This window comes from Microtus oregoni, unplaced genomic scaffold (assembly GCF_018167655.1).
Source record: "Microtus oregoni isolate MIOR12 unplaced genomic scaffold, Mior012 000001F_ref0000356, whole genome shotgun sequence".
Taxonomy (NCBI): domain Eukaryota; kingdom Metazoa; phylum Chordata; class Mammalia; order Rodentia; family Cricetidae; genus Microtus; species Microtus oregoni.
The window spans coordinates 60,212,421-60,236,662 of NW_024543060.1; the positions used below are offsets into that span (position 1 = coordinate 60,212,421).

At 36.2% G+C, this 24,242-nt stretch overlaps 1 protein-coding gene across 2 annotated transcripts in view; it reads left to right on the forward strand.

Annotated features, from left to right (window-relative positions):
- Positions 1-13,984, forward strand: part of Tafa2 (TAFA chemokine like family member 2) — a 452,112-nt gene extending 438,128 nt beyond the window's left edge. The window contains exons 5-6 of one of the 2 annotated variants that reach the window (XR_005976475.1): positions 1,636-1,881; positions 10,565-13,984. Coding sequence is in view for 1 of the 2 variants with exons in the window: in XM_041676392.1 (XP_041532326.1) it covers positions 10,565-10,576 (12 nt within the window). In the remaining variant the exon portion in view is untranslated. The remainder of the gene's footprint in view (positions 1-1,635; positions 1,882-10,564) is intronic. The other variant, XM_041676392.1, reaches the window with a different exon arrangement.
- Positions 13,985-24,242: the final 10,258 nt, after the last annotated feature.

The window sequence follows — 24,242 nt, forward strand, 5'->3', positions numbered from 1 at the left end:
AGAAGAAGTGACCAAACTAGTTTGTTGGTCTAATGCTAAAGGATTTTATGTAGATTCTGATTTTATAGATTTATCTTTTTAAGTGATGGTAGCAAAGGGGAAGAGAAGATACAAAGGACAAGATAAATCAGGGAGTTATTTCACCTAGACAAACCAGAGGGTCACAGTCCTTGATTAAGAGAGTGATGGTGGAGCAGTGGAACAGGAAGTGGGAGGAGATTGGGAGGATGCGTAGAAGTGGGAAGAGCAAGAAATGTGTGGGCAATAGTTATGTTTTCAATGGGGGAATATATAGAATTAAAGAATATTTTTCAAAAAACATGGTTTTGAGCAATGTAAAGGGAATGGAGCATTAGGAAGACATGAGTGGTGCATATCTCCCGCTACTGAATTTTTCTAGAAGGTATGAAACTCTCCTACATTTCCTTGAGTTTCATCCTTTGTCTTCTGCCACTGGCATCCACTACCTGTATCAGAAATGACCCATTCTATGGTAATCTTTGCTTGGGTGTGTCTGGAGAAAGTCAGATGTTCTTGATGGCTGATCAGCAAATAGAAGTTCTGCCCTACTCTACACATTGCCTTAATATTGCATTTTCTAGTTTGATAAGGAGAGGCAAAGTTAGCAATAATGGCAAAAGAAATGTATTTATTATTCAAAAAGGCAAAATCATTCTTAAATTGTAAACTATCTTTAATTTCTATTATGCCATGTTTGGTCTTTTCTCTACAGTGAATTTTAACTCCTGTGTCCTCTCAAATTCATCTAGGAAATGTTATAGTTTGATTCATTCTATCAAAACCCATCTGTTTTCTGATGCCAATGGATGACTTCATCTACATATGATTTATTATGAATAATAATACTATTTGTATTTTTCTCAAATTATTATTCAAATTACATATTCTTTGGGAGAATGGTGCATAAAGAAATTTGTGAAGGCCTCTATCTATAATATATCATAAATTACAGCTGAAATATCATGGATGTTATTCAGAGTGTTCATGGGGATCATAGGATTAATAATTACTTAAGAGATGTGAAGTTGGCTTGAAAAGCAAGTGCCCATGGGTGGTGAAACTTAAACATTAGTTAAAAGGTTTGATCTCTTTTACCTGCCCTAAAGTGTGAATGATCTTAGTTTATGCATCAGCAAGCTATAAATCACTGCAGGCATGGATATTCAGATAAGCCTATGAATGGTTATGACTGCAAATATGAAATCTTAGGATTCCAACTGAGTATTTCCACATAATGTTTCTATGATTCATTGACATTTCAATGTTAAGATATTTGGCTGTTGAATTCTTTGTTATTTCTTGCTTGAATTCAATGAAAATTTCTTCTTTGGTTTGTGCAAAATATTTCCCAAACTGTTCACAAGGAAAACTGACAATCCCTGCTGAAATTGCTTATAAAAGCTGTTTAAGTTAGCCCTACTTATTGTATGTGTTCCACATTTATAGCCTTCTAAGAGCAACAGAGAACTATTCCCACTGTGAGCTTGTTCGAAGCAAAGGACATTATTGTCTTGTTGTCACTTTACACTTATTAAAATGTTCCCTTTCTCCCAGCTTTGAATCCTGTGATATTCTGTTCAACAGTGGAGTGCTTGACATGTGCTTGTTCCTTAGGCAAACGTGTAAAACTCTTCACGTTGGAATGGAGAAGTAGAAAGAGAAGGTTTCTGCTGTGCCTCATGACAATTTTTGATTTTCCGCATTCAAATTTATTCTGGCTCCACGCTGGAGCAATAGTTATGGCGAATCGTAGTGTTGGTCGGATTCTGAGGAAGGGGCAGAAGTTTCCTTGAGAAGTAAAGATTCAAAACAACTCCAGAAATGAGCACCTGTCTCCGTTCATTTCTCACAGAGCAGCAGGTGTGTACCCAATGTTCACAGGGTGAACTGTGACCTACTCTTTCTTATAGCTTTCCAGCTTGGTTTCAGATGGAGGAAACAAAACCGGTACAGTGTTAGAGATCAGAGGGCAAAAAAACTGACTCCATAGTTAATAAAGAAAGCAATGATTTATTTTAATAAAAAAGAAACAAATAGGAAGAGTCATCATTCTCTGAACTGACTCACAAAGCCCACAGGTTGGATGCTGTACCTACACTAAGACAATATGTTACCATTGGTGAACCTTATGCTGTCACCACCAGTGGCCCTGCAGTGCCACGTGCTTTAGAATTGAAAACAAAGCATAAAACCCTAGTATGTTGCTGAACATCTGTCAGTGTTCAACCTGCCTATTATTTATAAATATGCATGAAGAGCACTGAGCCAACAGGCTTTCACTTAATCTCCATAAAACAAATCCTGACAGACTTCTTACCCAGTCATTCTTTATGTATTAGAATTAAGACTGAAAGCTATGTTGTGTCCTACCTCAAGCAGTGACACACACACACACACACACACACACACACACACATATACATATACATATGCATATATACCAACTTTAGAAATCTGAGACTATTGAATTATATTATTAGGAAGACCCAGGGAAGATAATAGCTAAGTGATGCTGTGAGTTGGTGGTGGGTACATAGTCAACACATTCTGCTTGTTAACTATTGTTGTCTATGATGTTGTTTCCTTCAGAGAATGGATTTTAAGTTTGCAATATACAGAAAGGGATTTTAAAAAACTACTGTTACATATGGAATGATCATCACTAAAACTAATTAAATGGAACAAGATAATAGAGCATGCCTTCCTTCTGGAATGGTCTCAGAATACTCTGACTTTGTCCTTCCACAACTCACACCACGTCTTTTCACCATGAAATCTCTGTGTTATTTATTTGGACAGGCATCCCAAGGAAAGTTACTGAAAGCCATTTCATCTATAACTCAAGACAACCAGGACGCCAAGAGAAAATATTCTTAGCGATCCCAAACCACTGTGAAGGATACGTTCAATTCTGGTCCTTTTTCCCAAGTCCCACTCAATACCAGCTCACTTAGAGGCAGTTTGTGGCCTTTGCTGCTGCTTCCATTCACTCTGACTCCAGTGAAGCTGAAATTGGTGAGGAGTATAGTTCTTGACTAGCCTTAAATTTTAACCTAACACTTTACTGCAGAAAGTGGGTAAAAACCATCCATTCAAATTATTCTGTATAAATGAGAGGTGAATTCTAAACAACACATGGAATATCAAATATGGCAGGTGAAGCACATTCCAACTGAACTAAAAAAAGTCTAATGGTTGCTAAACTTTTCAGTGCTGGAATATGTAATTCATATCTTAAAAATATAGTTAGATTCTCTTCAGGCATTTATTACTTTCTTGAAATATTTTTTATACTTCCTATGATATCCATTCTTTTCCTGATTCCTTCTAACTCTTATCTAAATTTACCATTTTATTTTTCTGTGTTTACGTTCTGCCTGTAACAGAGAATATATATGGGGTACCAGAAGTAGAAGGACATCTTTTCCTAAAAAATTCTGAAAAAATGCCAAAGGCATTTATTAAGCACCCAAAGTCAAAGTGAGGAGTGGTCCATTTGTTAATAGCAAATGTCAAGCTGAGGATGAGTTGTTTGTTCCTGAAGGGAGAGCAGTTCACAAGAGGTAGCACTAACACTCATCTGCTTCTGTGAACCATGTAGGAGGGTTTGAAGTTCTAAGAAACAGTGTAAGTCCATCTGATTAGAAGATTCTATTCCAGTAGAGGTCTTCATTTGCTCGGTGCATGAACCTCAGATGTTTCCTCCATGGAAAACTCGGTAGCCCTGCACTGATATAATAATTGCACCCTATAGAAAATAAAATACAAGTGGCAATGGTACCACTGAGTTTAGGGTGTCCAGGTGATTTAATTCTATTTGGAAGTCAGGCTTCTTAAGCAGAATCTTACTAGTTGGGGCTAAGAGAGGAATTAGAAACTCAGTCCAAGTGACAATGTTGGCAGCTCGGAGTGCTACAAACTCAAGAGATTTTAAGGTTAAAAACTAGCAGGCAGCCATGGTGGTGTAAAAGCTCTGGCATCTGTGCCAGCAAGAAAAGGCTGTCTCAGCTCATCTCATCTAGGGCTCTGATCTGCTGGAAGTGCAGGGAACTGAACATCACACCCAGGGACTCTTCACCTCTCTGCTTCCATGGAAGCCCACACTATGAGGATTTCGTTAGCCATCTGTAGTTGTCTGGAATACTCTGGGTTGTCGGAAATAACCCTTTTTCCAATTACCTACACCCACTACAATTTTCAAGAATTTAGTAAAAGAATTAACTGAAATTTGTTCAAGATTGTTTAGTCATCATGCTGGCTCTTGTGAAGTAATGGACAGGTGATTGCTCTATGTTGAACCAAATGTCACAAGTGGTCAAGCACTAGAATTCTATGGAAGGAAAAGTAAACTGTGACATGAACTTGCAGTGATGGTCAGAGCTATAGATACTATATCTATTACTGCGAAAGTAATATATACACTTAATTTGTGCAGATGAGTGTATTTATGAAAATGTTTCATTTGCCGCTGTCTTTTAGTGCCTTATCGGTACCTGAAAGCTCTCTGGGAAGCCTGCTTGGGCGTGCATGTCCTTATGAAGCAGGTGTTTTTCATGTTATGATACCTTATTGTATAATATGCTTGGAGACATGGTGAATATGTTCATGGATAGTTATGACCAAATTAATGGCAGCTTTTCTGAGCTTCAATCAAAAAAATCTGTTATTGTGGAATAATGATGTTTTAATTGCACACTTAGTATACAGATAGTGAAACCAGAGCTAGATTCATGTACTTGTGAGAGCTGCATTTTAAAAAAAAATTCCTTTGCAGTGAGCAGCAGCTCTTTTCCAAGGAAGAAAAAGTTCATTCAAATGAGCACTCAAGATTATGAAGGCATTCTGCTGCTCCTGTGCCTTTATTGAACAGAATAAATTTGTTGGAATCCTAGTGTAAAATGGTGTCTATTTGTGCTGTTATTAAGCCCCTACTATGAAGGTTGGGCACAGAAATATTGCCACACTTTCTTGCCTTCTACTTGCTTAAATAAAGAATGTTCTTTAGTACAAAAAATAAATGTTTTTCTAATAACATGGGTATTTTAGTGAAAATGTAAGTCCCTTGGAATGAAATTACTCCCTTGCTCAAACACACCGTCTCTCCATTAATGTGTGTATGTGACTCATCCTATAATGACAAGGATATAAATGCGATTCCAAAGTGCCCCATACCAAGACTTTTAAGGACTTAACGTTGCACAAAGACTATGCTATTCTGTAATTGGCAAAAGATATACATTGATGCTGTGGAGACTTGGAACTGATCTCACAAATTTACACAGATTGCAAACTGAAAAAAGAGAGAGGTACGATAGCATCCAATTAAAGAATAATAACATCAAAGTAATCCTTGATACAGCAGGACATCTTCACATCTGCATTTCATTGTTGCGTGATCACGGTGCAGGTTTTATTCCTGGATAATTTCCTAGATATATGTCCTGGGTGCAAAGTCTCATGGAAGTCAGTTCAAAGAAAACACAAAGAAAAAACACAGAGAGAGTGGAGTTAAGAATCTGAGAAATGCATAACACATGCCCAATGATAGGGAAAGTCAGAAGTTACTGTCCATACAGATGCCTTATATCTAACTCAGAGTCCACTTAGTGCTTCTCATATGTACATGGATGTAGAGTCAATCACCTGAGCAAAGGCCATGCTAAAACACATGTCTTTGAATAGTGGTAGTTACAATGCAGACACTATGGAGTTACTGACTCTGTCCTTAGCCCAGGTCTGTACTTCTTGCCTCACTGCCTGTGATACACACATTAAAAAGGATTGCTCCATGAACATCAACTGCCTGCAACTGTCTTTAGCCCAGGTCTATACTTCTTAGCTCATGGCCATAGGATGTAAATGCTAGAGGCCTGATCTGTACCTTGAATCACTCTGAATCATCTATAGGGTGGATCATTGGCCCCTGGCAGCCCGATGCGATGCATCAACCTTTTAACTACTATTTTGTGTAGTTATCTGAAACACATTGTTTTACCCACAGCTATCCGAAAGTGTGAAATTCTTGATATATGATGCTTAAAAATAATATTATTGAAAGAGTCAATTGCAAGGTAAGTTACTATAAAAACCAGAAAATTAACACCAATTCATTCAATATTTCTAGATAACAAGCAATAGTAACACTTCTTGATGGGAATTCTACACATCACATTTTGTGTCTTATTTGAAAATTACCATTATTACCACCTGCTAATTTTTAAGATGCATTTTCTGTGAAGTACTCTTTGCAAGGAATGTTGGATTTAATCATAATAGCAAGTGTGTGTGGAAAGATAATAATATTGTTCTAAAATCAGACATGGGAAGGTGAAGGTTCATGCAGGTTAAATGATGCTTTTAGACCCACAGTGTTTGAAAGCCAAAGGGACTGGATTTGAACCTAGAATCTGCCTGCAGATGTCTTGTGTCTCCTACAAGGCTTGTATTCCACTTATTCCCTAGTCAGCAGACCTTTGGAAGAAAAAAAAAATTAGACATTTATGAGCATAATCGTATTAAGAGTTTTTTCAATTTGCTTTTACAATTGGAGAAAAAAAATTTTGGAATGTGCTTCCAATGTTCAATTTGATGAAAAATTAAGGACATTTTATAATTTATAGTGCTCTAAGTATAAAGAGCAAACAGCGTAAGAATAATGGACTTTACTTATTTCAGATTTAACTAGTATCTTATGTGTTGCTCACTTGATTTTCTTAGTTCAAATTGGTGTACAGATCTCACATACATATCTGAGAATCTAAGATGCTATCTGGAATAGACATTTTTGGACAGGTGTAATTGGATGCTTCAGTCCTTAACACTTGTATTTATTGTTATTACATTAGCCTCTTTATCCTTTTGAGTCTCTTAAGCACAGCTGTGCTTGATACAGGGAAAGCAATTATTGTTATTAGTACTCTTTTTGAATATACGTGGGTTCAGCTGTCCAACAGTTGAAATGTAACATGCCATTTGATAGGCAGAAAATAAGGTTGCATGAAAAGGAACGGTTCTATGTCACAGTAATTCATTAAAGGGGGATGTGATGAAGGGTGATTATAGCATGTGGTCCTGGGGCAAACTGGGTGATTTCGCTGTCTCCTATGTGAATGTTGTCCTGGGAACAAGAAGGCAGCATCCATGGAAACAACCTTGGTTGTCTATAGTGTAACCTGGTATAGCTAATGAAAGCTGAAGATCTTAGAAAATGAAGACTTTTATCCAGCATTTTTGGGCCAATTAATTAATTAATTAATAATTAATAAATTAATAAGTAAAATAAAGTTTGATATTTTCTTGATAATAAAATTTTAGTGTAAATGTGGTAATTTACTTCTTAAAAATAGGGTAATGTTTATATGGTATACTAATAACATTCCTTTGTTAAAATTCCAGATTGTATAAATACTACTTAAGCAACACTTACACACTGAACATTCCAATGTATAATTTATAGCAGGTGTGATGTTAGCTTCACTCACCCAAAGAATGAGCCAGAATTTAGAGTTGATCACTTGAACTTCTTCAGTGAGCCCAGAAATTGTTAAATGATTGATGTCTTTTGTTTACTTTTAGTTAATGATTTTGTCTTTAAATGTTATTTGAATTATGCCTACTTGGTAATTCAAATTGGATATGGCATATCTATACCCCGAATCATGTTCTATATAATAATATGTTGGAATATATTTGAAAATGTGCATGTCTTGTTGGTTCTGCCATCATATCTGGTATGAAACTAGATGTTTCCAGGAGGTATACAGATAGATGCTCATGAGCTCATTTTATACTATGTTGAAATCATTAGTTTATTTTCATTTGTATCCCTCAAACTTACCTCAATTTCTGTCACAATACTTCTCTCGCACTACTTTGAATTTCATTTCCTCAGATTTATGCATTGGGACAATTCCATATCTAAAATTGTTATTTCATGGTGTTGTAATGCTGGCAGAACTGTATGTTTTTATAGGCATTATAATGCTTATATCTCACAGAAGTTAGCAATATCATCAGCAATTTATATATGAGAAATTTGAGAGGGATGGAGTTTGAAATGGACGCTATAGAGTAATCCCACACTAGCTCAGAAATGAGTATAATAATGGTTATTGATTTAGGGGTAGACTCACAGAACATAGTCCTCTGCACAAGCGGGGAACAGAAAACGAATCCAACAACTGGGAGAGAAAGTATGCACAAGCTTTATGGCTGCATTTATAGTATAAGAGACCACACTCAAGTGGGCTGGTATCTTAAAGGCTATTGGCTGTAGGAATTCCCACAGCTCCGGGCATATCTCCACCACTTTGGCTTAAATCCATAGCATCACGTGTCTAACCATAGTGTGTCCTAATAAAATAGGATGATCGAGTCTAAAATAGACTATCCACTGCCATCAGATACTAGAAATTATTTTATTTGATACTCCTCATCTCAGAATAGGATTGATCTAAGAATACCAAACAAAGCATGAATGTGAGAAAAATTGCTTTGTTTATGTTTCAGTCCATGCTTATAAAATAATTCTTATTTTTATGCAACTACTTCTTATGGTCATGCTTAAGTTTTTGGTTTTTCTAGCTATTATTTTATCCAAGAGTAAAATACATTTTAAAATTATGTGTTTATATTCTTGTATGTATGGACTATATACTTATGGTATTTATATGTCTTCATTAATGTGTATATTTATTGATGTATATGTATGCATATATACATGTATGAGCTTACAGACTTTCAAAGATGGAGGGAAATTGATTTTATTTAAGGAGACTTCTGATGTTGTTTGTTTTCAAAATCATGTGAAAACAAAGCTTTAATTAATACACAAACGGTCAACAGCACCTTCTTATAGGCTTTTATAAACTAACAGGATCAAATTTTTACCTTATAGTAAAGATAAAATGATGAGATTACCATAGTAACCTGCCAGTGACTCAAAGCTGGGGCTAGAAGGTGCTGAGGCCCACTCCACTCTCCTGCCTTCGGGGAACGCACTCCCGCTTCTTGTTCACCTCCAGCGTTCTGCCTCATTGCTTTGTCCCCTTCTAAAACTAATCATAAATCTCTGCAGTCTTTCCCAACACTTTTTTTTTTTTACCTTTTCTTCTATTTCAGCGGCACTTTCACAAACATAGTCCCCATGTTTAATCAGGTTTCTGGCTAGGAAGAACAGATTTCAGAAAACATAGCTGAGCTTTTCTCAGTTGATGATAGCCAAAGATTATGTTATATAAAGTTTATGAGCAAATTTTATCGTGAAAATGCTTTTTTTTCCATGGTGATCAACCATCATGGCATAATGTCTCTAGAAATAATATTTTCTTCCCCTTTTCTTTCCTGCACCGACTTCCTGGAAGTACTTCATAGATTGTGCTGAATAATAACTGAATGGCAGACAAACTGATGAGACTCCCAAGTTTTACTCTTGATATTTCCACTTCCATAATCTCTGTAATTTAGCAAGCCATTCAGGCTGTAACCTCTAGTGTAAGAAGAATAGTAGAAATGCGTTTGACTGTACGACAAAATCAAGATGGTTCCCTTGTGCTTTAAAACATATTTAATTTTGCATGTACTTTCTATCCATAGTAGAGCAAAGTCTAGAGTTATTTTATTATATAGTTTAATATTTTCATTTTCCATAGCCGATCACAAAACAAAGTAAAACCATTTTTTTTAAAACACTATTAAAAGCTATGTCACTTAATGTAGTAAAACCAAGTGTTCACATTACTTTAAAAATTCATTCTTTGGTACACCCAGGGGCAGAAATAACTTTTCTGTTGCTACCTCAAATACAATAATATATGGTATTAATGTAAAGTGAAGAGACTATCAACACAGCAGTGGTTTGATGTTTTTCCTGTATCTTTTACATAAAAGCAAATAATGTATTTACAATACATTCTTTTTATTTTGTTCATATGTGTTTATTTTTGGATACTAATATGTATGAAAATTTACCATCGATCTTCCTAATAATTCAAATTGCATTAATAATACAGTCCATTTTATGAGAAGGTCTGAACACTCTGTAATTTGGTAAACCATTACACTGTTCTTTATTTTTTATTTCTTCAATTTTTATGATTTTATTGCACTATACATTTCTCTCCATTTTCCTCTCTTCCTTCCCTCTTTTACCTAAATGTTTTTGATCACACAAAGAGATGATATTTTTCAGAACATATTAAATATACTGATATCCCCACCCTCAATTTTTATGCTATTTGAGAATGAATTTTGTAAAACCATTCTTTAAGGGTGTATTATACTCTCATTCTACTCTAGTGACCAAAGTTTTTCTCCATAGAGGTCCACAGATTATAGCCACCCTACCTGCATGAATGAGTGGGCTCTCAGAATAATTCACTTTTTCAGATAATAAGTTGGCAATGTGAACACGAAGGTCCTGGAGAATTCCATGATGTGTTTGATACAGTGAGTGCCAACTCGTAGCCATTAGTTAACTGTTTACTTGTCCTAAGATTATAGCTTTATTATAAAGAGCTCATTATATTTTCTTCTTCCTTCCCAGGTAACCCATTAACCACAAAAAAAAAAAAAATCAAGCAATCCTCAAGACTGAGATCATGGAGACACACATAGAAACTTGACTCCTGCATTGAAATGGAAGACTTTTATACCTCTTAGAAGAGGGGCTTTTAAGCCTCTTTCCAAGGGATTCCATGACTTGCTATCAGCTTCTTATTGAAACCAAGACTTTAAAAAAACTCTGAAGTGAACTTTGTGTCCTGAAGAAGACTGCATCAGCTGCGAACTGTGCTTAGCTAATTGCACTTCTGAGGGAAGCAGACACTGCTCTCCACAAATCTGGTGCAGAGTTGATGTTCTGGGGGTGACACCAGAGACTGCCACCTGTAGGGTTCCTGGCTTCAGCTGTGACTTCAGTTGTTTCTGAAGCTGTCTCCTAAGTGCACTGTCCTGTCATAGATGTGTTCCTGGGTCCTTTGTTCACTGTCTGATAGGACTGTGCACAGCTTTGGTGATGTTTCCTTTGCGAACTCCTCTGGCATGGCATAGACTGAGACAATTTTATTGGTATTCTAATCTTGAAACACTGAGAGCCTACATGTTTTAACATCTCACACTTGCCTTTGAGAAAGGGTTGGAAGTGTTTCTCTATTGAAAATGATAATCATTGGCAAGTCACCATGATCTGAATACATCAGTCATATAAGAATGTATAGACGTGCTGACATGTTTCCCCAAGGCTAACACCTCACTGCTGCTCTCTGTCGGTTAGAGAGATAGCAGCTAGGATTGGATTCCCATTACCACTGCACAGGACTCTGTGCCTCGCACACACCTTCCCTTCCAGTTTTTTAAAAGTGTATTTTTTTTCTGTTTTCCTTTTCTTTCCTTCACAGAACTCATCAGTGTGTAGTAAGTTAGTAGGTAACCTTCCATTTTAAAAACATGCCAGGGATGCATGTGCTTTTCTAATTTCTTATCACTTATTTTTATTCTAGTATTTTCTTAAACTATCTTCTCTGTCTCATTTCAAGATCGTCTCTTGCTTGATTCCAATGACTGCTTGAATGCTTATATATTTGTTCAGTCTGTGGATAGGAAAAATTGTTCATTTTCTTTTACTTCAAAGGTCTAAATACTTGCTTATCTTTGCTCCATTCAAATAATATCGTGGGCCAGTATTTTGTCTATATTTTCTTAGCCATCTTAAAACTTGTGAGTTTTAGTTCTTCAGGAATGTCTTACAAATATTTAAAGGCCTTAAACATTGATTTACTTTTTTCTAAGTTATTATAGAATGTATAATTTTATACTGCATTTATTTTGTTTTACTTGTGAGTAGAGGGAGAGTATACTGGGTACTGAGTTACAACTATGTAGTAATATGGTGTAGGCCTGTAGATTGAAGGAATGTAAAGGCAAAAATTTTTCATGTCTTAATTATTTCATCCTGATCTAAAGATGCTTCATAGATCATCCTATTAGATGGTCCATCATTTTGGTAGACAAACGAAGGTATTTTGGACTTCTTGTACTGGTAAAACTAACGAACAATGACAGTTAACCTGTTGGTTTCTGTGATGGAGGATCACATAGGCTAGAAAATTTTTATGTTAGTCTGTAGTGATATTCAAATGTTTAGACACTAACTAGGCCCTTTACTTGGAAGAAAAGCGTAAAGTATAAAATCTGTTAAAAATTCAATTGGAAAACTATATTTTTTAAATACTGTGCTAAAGTCAACTGCCTCATAAATACATGGAATGAAGTGATTACTGCCTCCCTTTTAATTGTGATAAATCCAATTAGGTGGTTCCAAGTAGATTTTGTAATAGGTCAAGACTACACCGAGTTGAAATGAAAGGAATAACAGTTGTGATGGACTTCTATGTCAAACAAAATATCATTAATTTCTTTGAAACAAAATGGAAAACTATATCATTTTAGACATTATGAATTTATCCTCGGTTTGTTTGAAATTATAGATCATGCTTCTCATTTTGAAAACTATGTCATTTAAAACAGCGCTGGAAATTCTGTATTATAGAAAAGTGTAATACATGCGTATCAATAGAAAAAAATAAATGGAGTTTCAAATATATGAACTAGGTTATTCCCAGTAGATTAATGTTGTGATTATTCAGAAAAGTGAATAAAATTGGAATATAAAATCAACTCCCTTTCACAAGTACAGTTTGGAGAATCTGATTTCTTCTGTTCTGTTTTAAAGGCACCTTAATTAGTAACCAATACAATTTCAAATTTAGAAAGAAACTGACAAATTATTCAATCATCTTTTAATAAAGTTCTGTGCTAAACGTTCTGTGCTAAGAAATAGTATTTGACCTACTTCTTAGGAACCATGAAATCAATATATTGACATTTGTGATGCTTACCTGAAAGTCAACTATAAACACAAATGCAAAATTCATCTCACAATGAAAGCTCGATGCATGGCTTATCTTAGGAAACACACTGGAGTAGAACAATGTATCAATGCCATGTCTCAAATATCCTTTAAAATGCCTTTTTATTCTGACATTGTTTAAAATTTACAAAAATTACAGAAGGTAGCAAAGGAGTCTCTGCCCCTTTGCCATCTTTCTCCCACAGATAACATCTTTCAGAATCATAATACATACTTCAAACATGGAAGTTCACATTGGTGTAATACTATGAGCTCAAAGGTTTATTTACATTTTTGTCAGTTTTCACAAGAACCATGTATATATACTTTCATCTTTTTAAAACGCACAGCTGCCATTTTACCATAGGATACTGAAGTATACATTAGATGGGAGGTGACTATAATGGCCAAAGAGTGACTGGTTGTGACAATTCTAAAGTTCCTAGTTTTAGAATAATATCTTATAACTTTATTTTACTTTTGTATTTTCTTTTTGCTGCTGTGACAATTTACCTTTAACTTCAGACAGAATTCTTAATTATTTTAAACTTGGTATCATTTTAAATTTGCCGTAAGTAGTCTGAGAACTATGGCTGAAACAAAAAAAGCTTTTTTCCTCCCTGGGATTTACTTCCCTTATTAAGTATGATTATAGCACAACTTAGTCCAATTAATTAATTTATGTTTATTTGTATCTAAGTGCCCATGCACAAGGAATATATACGCATGAAAATTTTATAAACACATTTGCATTTATATCTGAAAAAAGAAGTATGCAAAAAATCAAGTGATAAGTTTTTCATCCTTCAGCCTTTCTTGTAATTTTCAAGGGGAATTTAGATGATATTGGACACTCTGGATAAAGCACTGGAAAAGTTAGGCAAGGCAGACTGTAGTATGGAGGGGAGCGTGCTGCGTCCCACCGCCCGGGTAGCTTAACCCCCGAAATAACCACAAAGAAATTGTATTAATTTAATTACTACCTGGGCCATTATATCTAGCCTTTTCTTGGTCAACTCTTATATCCTGATCTAACCCATTTCCGTTAATCTGTGTATCACCATGAGGTTGTGTCTTACTGGGAAAGATTCAGCATGTCTGACCTGGCAGCTTCATGATGGCTCTCTCTGGTTCTGCTTTCTTCCTCCCAGAATTCAGTCTGTCCTCCCCTTCTATCTCAGTTCTGCCCTATCAAAAGGCCAAGGCAGTTTCTTTAATAACCAATGAACGCAACACAAATACTGAAGGGCTTCCTACACCATACTACATTGCATACTAGGTATCTTTTTGTCCTCACCTACCTGGATGCCTAGGACAGAACATTACTATTTTTGTTAAGGTAAAGATCTTTAGTTTGTTTGTCCCTCTATACACCCTTCCTCCCTCTTTTATTTCTTCTTTTGTTCTGTATGATACACATAATATATAAATATAATTGAATTATTTAGGAAATATATATCATGTATCTATCTTTTATCTAGCTATCATCTATCTATATCTATCTATCCATGTATAATCTATCATCTATCTAATTATATACCTATGCATCATCAATCATTTATATTATATATCTATTGATCTATGTATCATCTCCATCTATCTATCTATCTATCTATCTATCTATCTATCTATCTATCTCTCAATATATGTCTTGATTTGTACTCCCAGGAATGTGAACTAGTATGGTTATCCAGCATTTAACTGACAGTTTTTGAATCCCTATTAAGTACAAGCATATTTGGCCAGATTAATATTTTAGACTTCATTCTTGAGAATGGCCTTTTAAATCAGGTCAAGACAAATTTTCTGGATGCTGTTTGTGCTTTGCAATGGGAAAAGTAAATAAACAGATTCATCAGTGTTTCATATTTGCTTTAATTTGTTCACATTTTTTTTTCTTCAGGATGCTTCAGTTTACTAAATGGGTACTTTGAACATTTTTCTAAAAGGTCTTCTCTAGTCGGCAAAACAAACTTAATTCAGGAACTCGCATGAACAAATGAAATGTGGTAGTTTACACATCTTGGCAAAATATGCTCGAAACTCTCAAAGGGGACAGATTGTGAACATGGAAAGAGATTAAAGAGGAGTAAGAACATCTATGGGAGAGCTATGAAGACCAGGACTTGGACAATAATACTGGGGAGGATTTGAATCATTGGGTCTCCATCCTAGTTCAAGTTAAATTCCACAAAGAAATCGTATAATTTACCCTTGCCCACTCGTGCTTTCTGAGCATGCTTTAATTGGCCTGACACTGACACTTGGGGATAGATATTTCTTATAAAAGCTCCTCTGTTTAGTACTCAAGATGAACATGATGGGATGGGCGCACGACTGCACAATGGAAAGGAAGATGAGGTCAAGAACTCCAGGAGGTTCTGCGCTCACTAGAGCAGGAAAACCCAGGTTCAGTTAAACATTAGCAAACACTTGAAGAACGCACAGGCTACAAAGCAGGGGCCGAGGACGAGTTCATTGTTTAAAGACACATTGAGGGTAAAGTGCCTGTAAAGCATCCAGAGAAGCCATGTTATGTAAGAACTGAAGAGTTTAATTGCATTGATAATTAGAAATTATCATTAACTTTGGACAGAACAGTTTTATTCAAACGTTTGTTAAAAAATTGAGGTTTTAGAGAGTTGGAAAATAAGGGATGGATTTGAGAGTTGAAAAAGCACCTGTTGACTTTTTTTTCAACAGGAAGTGAAACAGATAAGATAGTGTTTTAGTCAAAGCACCATCAAAAGCGATTTTATTTTTACTAACATGGGAGAAGAGTGTGACTATATATGCCACAAAGAATGAAGAAGGGAGGGAGTAGGTAGATAGATACAGAATCTGAGAGTAAAAAAAAAGAAATTGATGAAGGAAAGGGTGTCTACTCATGTTGTATGAATAGCAAGGAGGAACAAATTCTGTAGACCATCCCCTAGGACCAGAAAAATGCAGAGGGACTAGGGTTGGCTCGTTAAGCATCTTCAATGAAGTAGTGATGATGTTAAGATATATCACACTCAAAGGGCATTCGTTGAAGTGATAATTATCAGCTGTGTCCAAGCTACTGACACTTGTATAATTAACAATTTCACAATAATTTAGTAATAATTATGAGAGAAATGAGTATTGTCTCCATATTTTTTATTTGTAAAATGGTAATTCTTTGTATTCAGTGTTGTTGTGAAGATTCAATGATAAGAATTTATTAAAATTTAATTATTTAATCATGAAAGACATAATTCCCTTATTCTTAAAATTGTGTGAAACATGTTTTTAGGAATCAATCTATATAAAACAGAAGAATATAAATCCTGCTGGTACATATGATAAATAAAAGAGAGAAGTACACATATTATGAATAAATAACTTTAAATGGTGAAGTTTTCTATATTTAAGAAGCTGCAAGAAAAGGAACAGACCAAGGGAAACATCTTTCTATGAGGAGTATCTGGGAATAAATGTCATGAGAGAACTAAAAATTATAAAACAAGAATGATTTTCATCATGGAGTAAGCAATGGAAGGGTTGGTGTGAGGAATCAATATGCACTTCCTTTATTGGATGAATCAAGTGAGTAATGCTTGATGAAGCCAAATAGAAATTTTTAAATGGATTCTATTATTTTTATCTTACGTGTATCAGTGTTTGCAGCATGTAAAAAAGTGAACTATGTATGTGTAGGATGGTACATACATGTCTTTATAAATTAGCATCATCTGCTGACTACAATAAATGGAGTGTCCAAGGAGAATAGAAAATATTTTTAACAGATTTAGCATATCTTGACATTGAGAATTTCAAGGTCAAAGCAGAATTCTCAGTATCTAACTGACAGCAGTATGTTATTCTTGGTCAGTATATTCTCTACGGTCTGGACAAAGGAAGGGAGAATGTGAAGTAAAGATTGGTCAAGATTTAAAATTATAGTTACCAATTGAGAATAGTAGCATATGTCTTTATTCTCAGTACTTAGGAGGCAGAGGCTGGAAATTTTCTGTGAGTTCAAGGCCATCCTGGTGTATATATTGAATTCCAGGATAACCAGGACTACCTAGTGAGACCCTCAAAAATAAACAGAAACAATGTTCAAGATCTTCCTTAGCTATTCATTACAGCAAGCTATGGTACATGAGAACTTACCACACATGTGCATACTCACCCAAAATGATAACCAACATCTCTGCATAAGTTGATTTGTGCCATGAGTTATACCGAAGAATATATGATGGACCATTGGTTTAGGAGACTGCTTGTTCATTTCCCAGCTGCTCAGACTCCTGATATAATCACACAGAAATTGTATTAATCAAATCACTGTTTGGCCCATTAGCTCTAGCTTCTTACTGGCTAACTCTTATATCTTAGTTTAACCAATTTCTATTAATCTGTGTATTAATATGAGACTGTGGCTTACCAGGTAAAATTCTGGCATCTGTCTCTGGCAGGGCTACATAGCTTATCCTTGACTCTGCCTTCTTTCTCCCAGCATTCAGTTTAATTTTCCCTGCCTAGCTCTGTTCTGCCATGCTCTGCTATAGGCTCGAGGCAGTTTCTTTATTAACCAATGGTATTCACATCATACAGAGGGTAATCTCACATCATCTCCCCTTTTCTGTTTAAACAAAAAGGAAGGTTTTAACTTTAACATGGCAAAATTACATTTAACAAGACAGGTGTCAAGTAAGAATTACAGTTACAATATTTATATCTACTTTATCTTTTATCATCACTAAAGAAAACCTTAAGTATAGCTACCTATTCTTCAACTCCATCAAAGACCCCAGAACTATATAATATTACCTAAGAAAACAGGAAGTTTTCTGTGTGTCCTGCATGTTCAGTTCATACAGCATAACATCAAGCAGTCCAGGCAAAAGCAGTTTCTTGCTCAAATTGCTAACAAACTCCATAAGTAGTCTTTTCAATGCCCAATTCCTCTTGAAGTAATTTGTGCTGCCAGGAGCAGATGTGTTTCATTGCCATGAAAAGTCTTAAATTCTTAAACATTTTAAATGCCATATTGTGAAGTCTTTGAAAGGTTTGAAGAATGCCTAGCCATCTGAAATACATCTATGTACATTTAGAAAATCTAACTAACATGACTACAAGCTTGACCATTATAGATGATTCTCTATTAACCTATATTTCTTAGTTATACATTATATTTTTAAATGACCTGGACAAATAAAATACTTTAATCAAGATCAGAAATACATATACATAGTATAACAAAACTGACTTTGAATTTGTGTCAATAAACCAAGATCCATACCAATGCAAATCTTTATAGCATATCCCCCTTTAAATCTAAACAAACATTTATAAACAATCATTTAAAGTTCTTCTCCAAACTGTTTTCTTCTTTTTGTTGGGCAAAGTATTTTTGGGGGGCTTCATGGTGACCTTTTGGGGAGTTGATTCATTAAATCATACTAGCCTGGAAGCAATCCATAGGTTCTCATCCTCTGTGGAAACAAAAAAAAAACCTCTTTTCCAAAGTCAGAAATCCTTAGACCCAAATATTAAAGTCAAGATACATTTATGTTGGCTTATCTTAGCAGTCCATACAATGAAATGTCTCTCTGTACTTAGCTCCTTCACAGTCAAAAAATTCAAAGAAAACACAATAATATACATAATCCAGACTCTCTGTGTATATTCCATCTTTATGTGGCTTTGTTTTTATTACTCTATTATGTTTTCTACAAGTTTAATATTTATTTTATTATCTTTACTCCTTTAATCTATGACTGTCTGTACTCTTTTGTATTACATTTAGTGTCTCGTCTTTATTTCTTCTCTCTCCAAAGCCTACATACATTTTTAAAATACACTGTGACCCATTTAGAGGTCTTTTCCATCTGGATTTGTCTTTATTGTGTATCTGTAGTTCTTTTCTAACCAAGACTGCTTCTTAAAATGCGAAGCACTTTTAAAAACCTAAGCAGTGGCATTTTTAGGACAAATATGACCCTGGCTGCTTGGTCTGCCCAGTCCAACATGGCAGAAGTCCATTCACTACCTCTGAGACTGCCAGGTAGGAGCCATCCTCACCACCTCAACTCTGATAACCAATTGGCCCATGCTGCCATCAAGTGACTTGCAGCAAGGTGCCCACAAACCTCATTTAAAAGCTCAGTTTCCTGAGAGAGTCAGAGTTTGTGCTATCAGCAAGGCCAAGAAAGACACTGTTTCAAAACTGCTCTGTTTTTTTCTGCTACCACTGAATCAGGAAAACCTCTCTTAAAAAAGCTGCAGCATGCTGCCAGTAAGCAGAGCCTATCCAGAAAAATAATGCAGCTAAACATTGCTTTTTAGTGTCTAGAATTCCTTTCCAAGCCCTCTCAGGTTTTAGGTGGATTTAGCTAGCACATGTTGGAGTACCGACTTGTTGTAGGAAGCTGCTTGTTCATTTCTGTGCTGCTCAGACTCCCAATATAATCACACAGAAACTGTATTAATCAAACCACTACTTGACCCATTAGCTCTAGCTTCTTATTGGCTAACTCTTACATCTTAATTTAACCCATTTCTATTAATTTGTGTATCGCCACAAGGCTATGGCTTACCAGGTAAAGTTCTGTTTCTGGCAGGGCTCCATGGCATCTCCTTGACTCCGCCTTCTTCCACCTGGCATTCAGTTTAGTTTCCCCCTCCTCACTCTGCTCTTCCCTGCTCTGCTTTATGCTCAAAAACGTTTCTTTATTAACCAATGGTATTCATAGAATGCAGAGGGGAATCCCATATCCGACCATTAGTTTAAGTCCTGCTAGAGATAGGTATTGTGCTGCCACTTTGTAAGGAGCTGGAACTCAGAAAGGCTTAGACTAATGTCATACTGAGTGGCAAAGCCAGAATTTAAAACAGTGACAGAGTAAAAGTGTGCACAGTGAGGCTTCAGAAATTCTGGGTGTGTAAACTCATGAATCCCAGGAAGGGCTAGAGGGACAATCAATGGGTATTGGATGGGAGAGATGGGCTCAGAGATCCCTCATTCATTCACTAGTAGCTATTTTTGTACATTTGTGTGCCAAGAACTGTGTGAGACATACTGAATAAATTAAAGTGGTAAGTATCTTTCTTTTGAATGATGTCTTTCCTGGGAAGGGTCTCTAATGATTTTATAACAATTTTCTGTAAGCATCTTCATGAGTAATATTTAATGTTAAATTTGCATGGTCATACTGCAGAGAAAACCAGCTGAAAGCAGACCCAAGGAATCCCCTGAATGAGGAAAATAGTCATCATAAAAGAAACCCTCTGTTTTGATTATAGTAGATTGTATGATTAACAAGACATTCATATTATTTTATAAGATTATATTTGGGGTTCAGTTAACAGTGAGGATTTCTGTCTTCACATCCACTCACAATTCATGATCCAGAGCTTTTTCTGGGGTGTGTATCAGTTATCCACAGCTTTGTGGCCATTACCCAAGCACAGAAGCATAAAACATTTGTTGTTGCTTCCAAGTCTACCGGCCAGTGGAGTGTTTCTGTGTATCTTGGTGACCTAATTTCTATGTCAGCTGGTAGCTGAGGCAGGCTGGGCAATTTTAGAGAGTTTGTTTTTATTCTCTCGCGGTTGTAATTGCTTATTTATTGGCTTTTTACCTAATTCTGCAATCCTGGTCTTTTCATCTCAGTAATTTCATTGTGTGTGAGGGACTGGGCTATGCCAGCAGGCAAGAATGCTCACTGTCTGAGTGATCTAGTATGTATCACCTAAGAGCTCACTTACTGAAACCGAGTTTGCTTCTTGTTGACTGGCTAACCTGTTCACCACTTGGAAATGATGTTATGAGCAATGGGGGAAGAGTCCAACAAACAGAACATGACTGTGATTTCAGGCCAGAAGTCACTTTATTTCTTCCCCCATCTGCTAGTTAGATTTCTTACACTGTGAATCAAATGTGTCACAGCTAAACAGTCAGGGACATTGAAAGGCTTCTTGTAATTTCCATGCAACACAATGTCAACAGTGTTTGCTGATAAGCCCATGGCAAACAGGATGCGTTAGGAAACACAATCCAATTACCATCCAACAGTTGTGTGTTCCGGAACACACAAGCAATACATTACTGTCTCACTGTCAGTCTCATCAAGTAGGCCACTGATTATGCCCCAAGCAGCAGTCACTTTCTGCTTACCTTCAACACTCTTTTGTGTATGTGAATTTCTCCAGTTATATGTTCCCTAACTCATGTTTAAACTTTTTAAATTATTTTAAATTTCATTAGCACAGCTATAAATAGATATTGTCAGTATCTCTAATAGTAATAGACACTGAAGTGGTTGGTGGGTTAATCATTTGACCTTCATTTAACCTCTGGCTACCCATTAGAAGTCTTCTCTCATCTTGTGATTTCCATTAAGTTTTCAAGAGTTAAAATGAGCCATTTATTCTTTGAGAAGAATCATTGTTGAACCAACCTGCTTTGGGGCAAATCACATGACTGTTGATAAAGGAAGGCATGGCACACCTTTTGGTCTTTTTCAGATTTACTAGGAAAGAATACCAACGAATGGATCATAGTTAGGGTGTCTATTGCTGTGAAGAGACACCATGACCATAGCAGCTCTTATAAAGGAAAACATTAAATTGGCTCACTTACATTTTCAGTGGTTCAGTCCATTGTCATCATGAAGGGAAGCATGACAGCTTGCAGGCAGACATAGTGCTAGAGCTGAGATTGCTTTATCTTGCAGGCAAAAGGAAGTCAACTGACTGTCACACCAAGGGAAGCTTGAGCAAGAGACCTCAGAGCCCACCGCCACAGTGACACACTTCTTCCAACAAGGCCACACCTCCTTGTAGTGCTACTCCTCTGGGGGGACATTTTCTTTCAGACTGCTACAGAATGGAATATATATATATATATATGTGGCACTTGGAGCTGTTTACAATTCAATTAGCAGATTTCTAGTGTAAGGAGAAAAATGTGGAAGAATAAGCTCCTTCCTAGCAGTTCAGTCCTGTAAGATCTCCCTGCCATTTTGGAATCTGACCAAAGCTCTCTAATAGCTCTGAATCAAACAAGATTCCACAGACTGCACCATGATGACTCCTGCACATGCTCATTTCATTTCAGCATGGCTGCACTAAACACTAAATGAAATCCGAGAGCCTGAGGTTAGATGCAACTTGCCATTTTCCTGTCTAGTCAGTTAAGTCAAATGCCATTCTATGCAATCGAATATAGACAGAGTAAATTCCAAGTAAGAGAAAATCCAACCTGAGTGACAGATTTTCCCCAATGTTACTTCTGTTCAATTTCATCTTTTGTTTTCCTTCCTCCTTTCTGTGATATCACACAGTGAAATGGAAATCAAAATGTCAGTTCCACGACTGTTTGCTGTTTTAGGCTCTGTATAAGTAATCACCTCATATGCACTGGCTGTGGTCACACAAACTGTGAAAACCAAAGAAGCACCCTTAACACAGGATGTTTGCATAGAACCTGGAGCTTTCTAGAGTTGTCCAGTGCCAGTGCCACACAGCTGTCCAGAGAAGCATGCTGACTTTCCTCACTGGAGATCTAGCATTTGCCTCATTCTTTGTTTCCAAGGACTTCAGAAAATAAGAGCTGCACATCCGTAATTTTTCATTTTTCTTATAGGCATTATTTGAGGGTATTGCGGAAGTCAAATTGTGACCCTAAAGGAGAAAATTACTTAAACATGTTGGGCCTCATCTTTATCACCCATGAAATATAAATAATAATGATGTGATAACATACATAAGTAATGATCTTATAATAAAAAAATGACACATCTACCACCCACGGTTATTGTGAGGAGGAAGTGAATGATTGCTTAGCTCTTTGCAAAGTTTAAAAGATCTAGACAAATGGATTCTGATATTATTGTCATTATTAGAATGAGCCAGAGAAGACCCGTGGCTTCTGATGCTCTTGGTAAAATCTGTGAAACATTTTCTATCAGTGAGAGCTATTAAATACCAGCAGCACATTGCTAATTAATACAAGGTCATATAACCCTCTGGTTTTACATGTTCCAATATTGCAATAATTACAGGCACTTCATCTTTTAAACATGCAAAGGCTTGAGTAAATATTATATATCTATGACATTCTTATGCTATTCTAAGCATTGAATCACGTTGTATTTGATCTTCTTATGCCTAATTATTAACAAAAGATTTTCTTCAAAGGGCCTTTTGCAAGACAGTCAGCACTCTCAATTAGAGGTAAGATTAAAAGGACATATTTTAATTAAGGATTTACTTCATGAAAATTGACTTGAATACACCATGTGTGCTGTTCAGTCCTGTGTATATTTTAGCTCATTTAATCCTCAACAAAGTCATAAGGAGAAACTCTGAATGTCTGCACTTTGCTGACGAGGAAATGGGGGCTAGCAGGGTAAGTCATTTGCACATGTCACATAACTGATAATAAGTGGTGTGGAATAAGATCCTCCACATCTGGCTGTGGACTATTATTCATGAGCACTAACTTATTAAAAATTATAGCTCCCTAAATTCCTGTATAGAAATATGCTATAAATCATAAGAGCAATATAAAAATGCTTACCATTTCCTAGGTCAGACCAGGGCAGGGGTTATTAAATGCAATTCTGATCTATTGGTGTTAATACAGCTTCAGCATCCCCATTGTGATTAAAGTTTTTTTTTTTTCCCAAGGTGGTACTATTGGAAGGCAAGGGAATCTTTGCAAACTAGAGCAAGTAGGAAGTCTTTATGTCATTAGGGCAGGTGATTCAAAAGTGCAAATAAGACCAAGCTTAAAGGGCAGATTCCCATTCCCACATATCTGTAGAAATTGTGTTCATTTATCCTGATAACATCGTTTGTGGATTAAAGAAATTATGTCACCCTTCCTATCTCACCTATTCTTCTAGTCTTTGGAAATCAGAACTGTATTTAATAACCCTTGCCTTTAGGATGTCTACATTATCCATGGTCCCTCGATGATTATCTTTCATGGATTTGTTGCTGAGTTTTACAAGCTATTTCATTAATTCTGAGAGATGGTCCATATGAGATGAAATCTTGAGTATATTAGAAAGAGTCTTGTCTTCATATGTGTTCCCGACTTCTTTCTTTCTTAATTGCCCTTCTGCAGTATAGAAGTGTGTAGTGAGCTGGACAGGATCACCATTACAAGATGGCGCCGACATCCTGTCTTGTTGGAAATAAACAACTCCATATTTGGCTAAGCCTTTGAGAGCTGCATGTCCCCCGCTTCCCGCATGCGCGGTGGTTAAGGGTCCTTGGGCCTATCCTGATGCAGTCTGGTGTCAGCTGTTGGTGGCAGCCAATCACAGCGTGA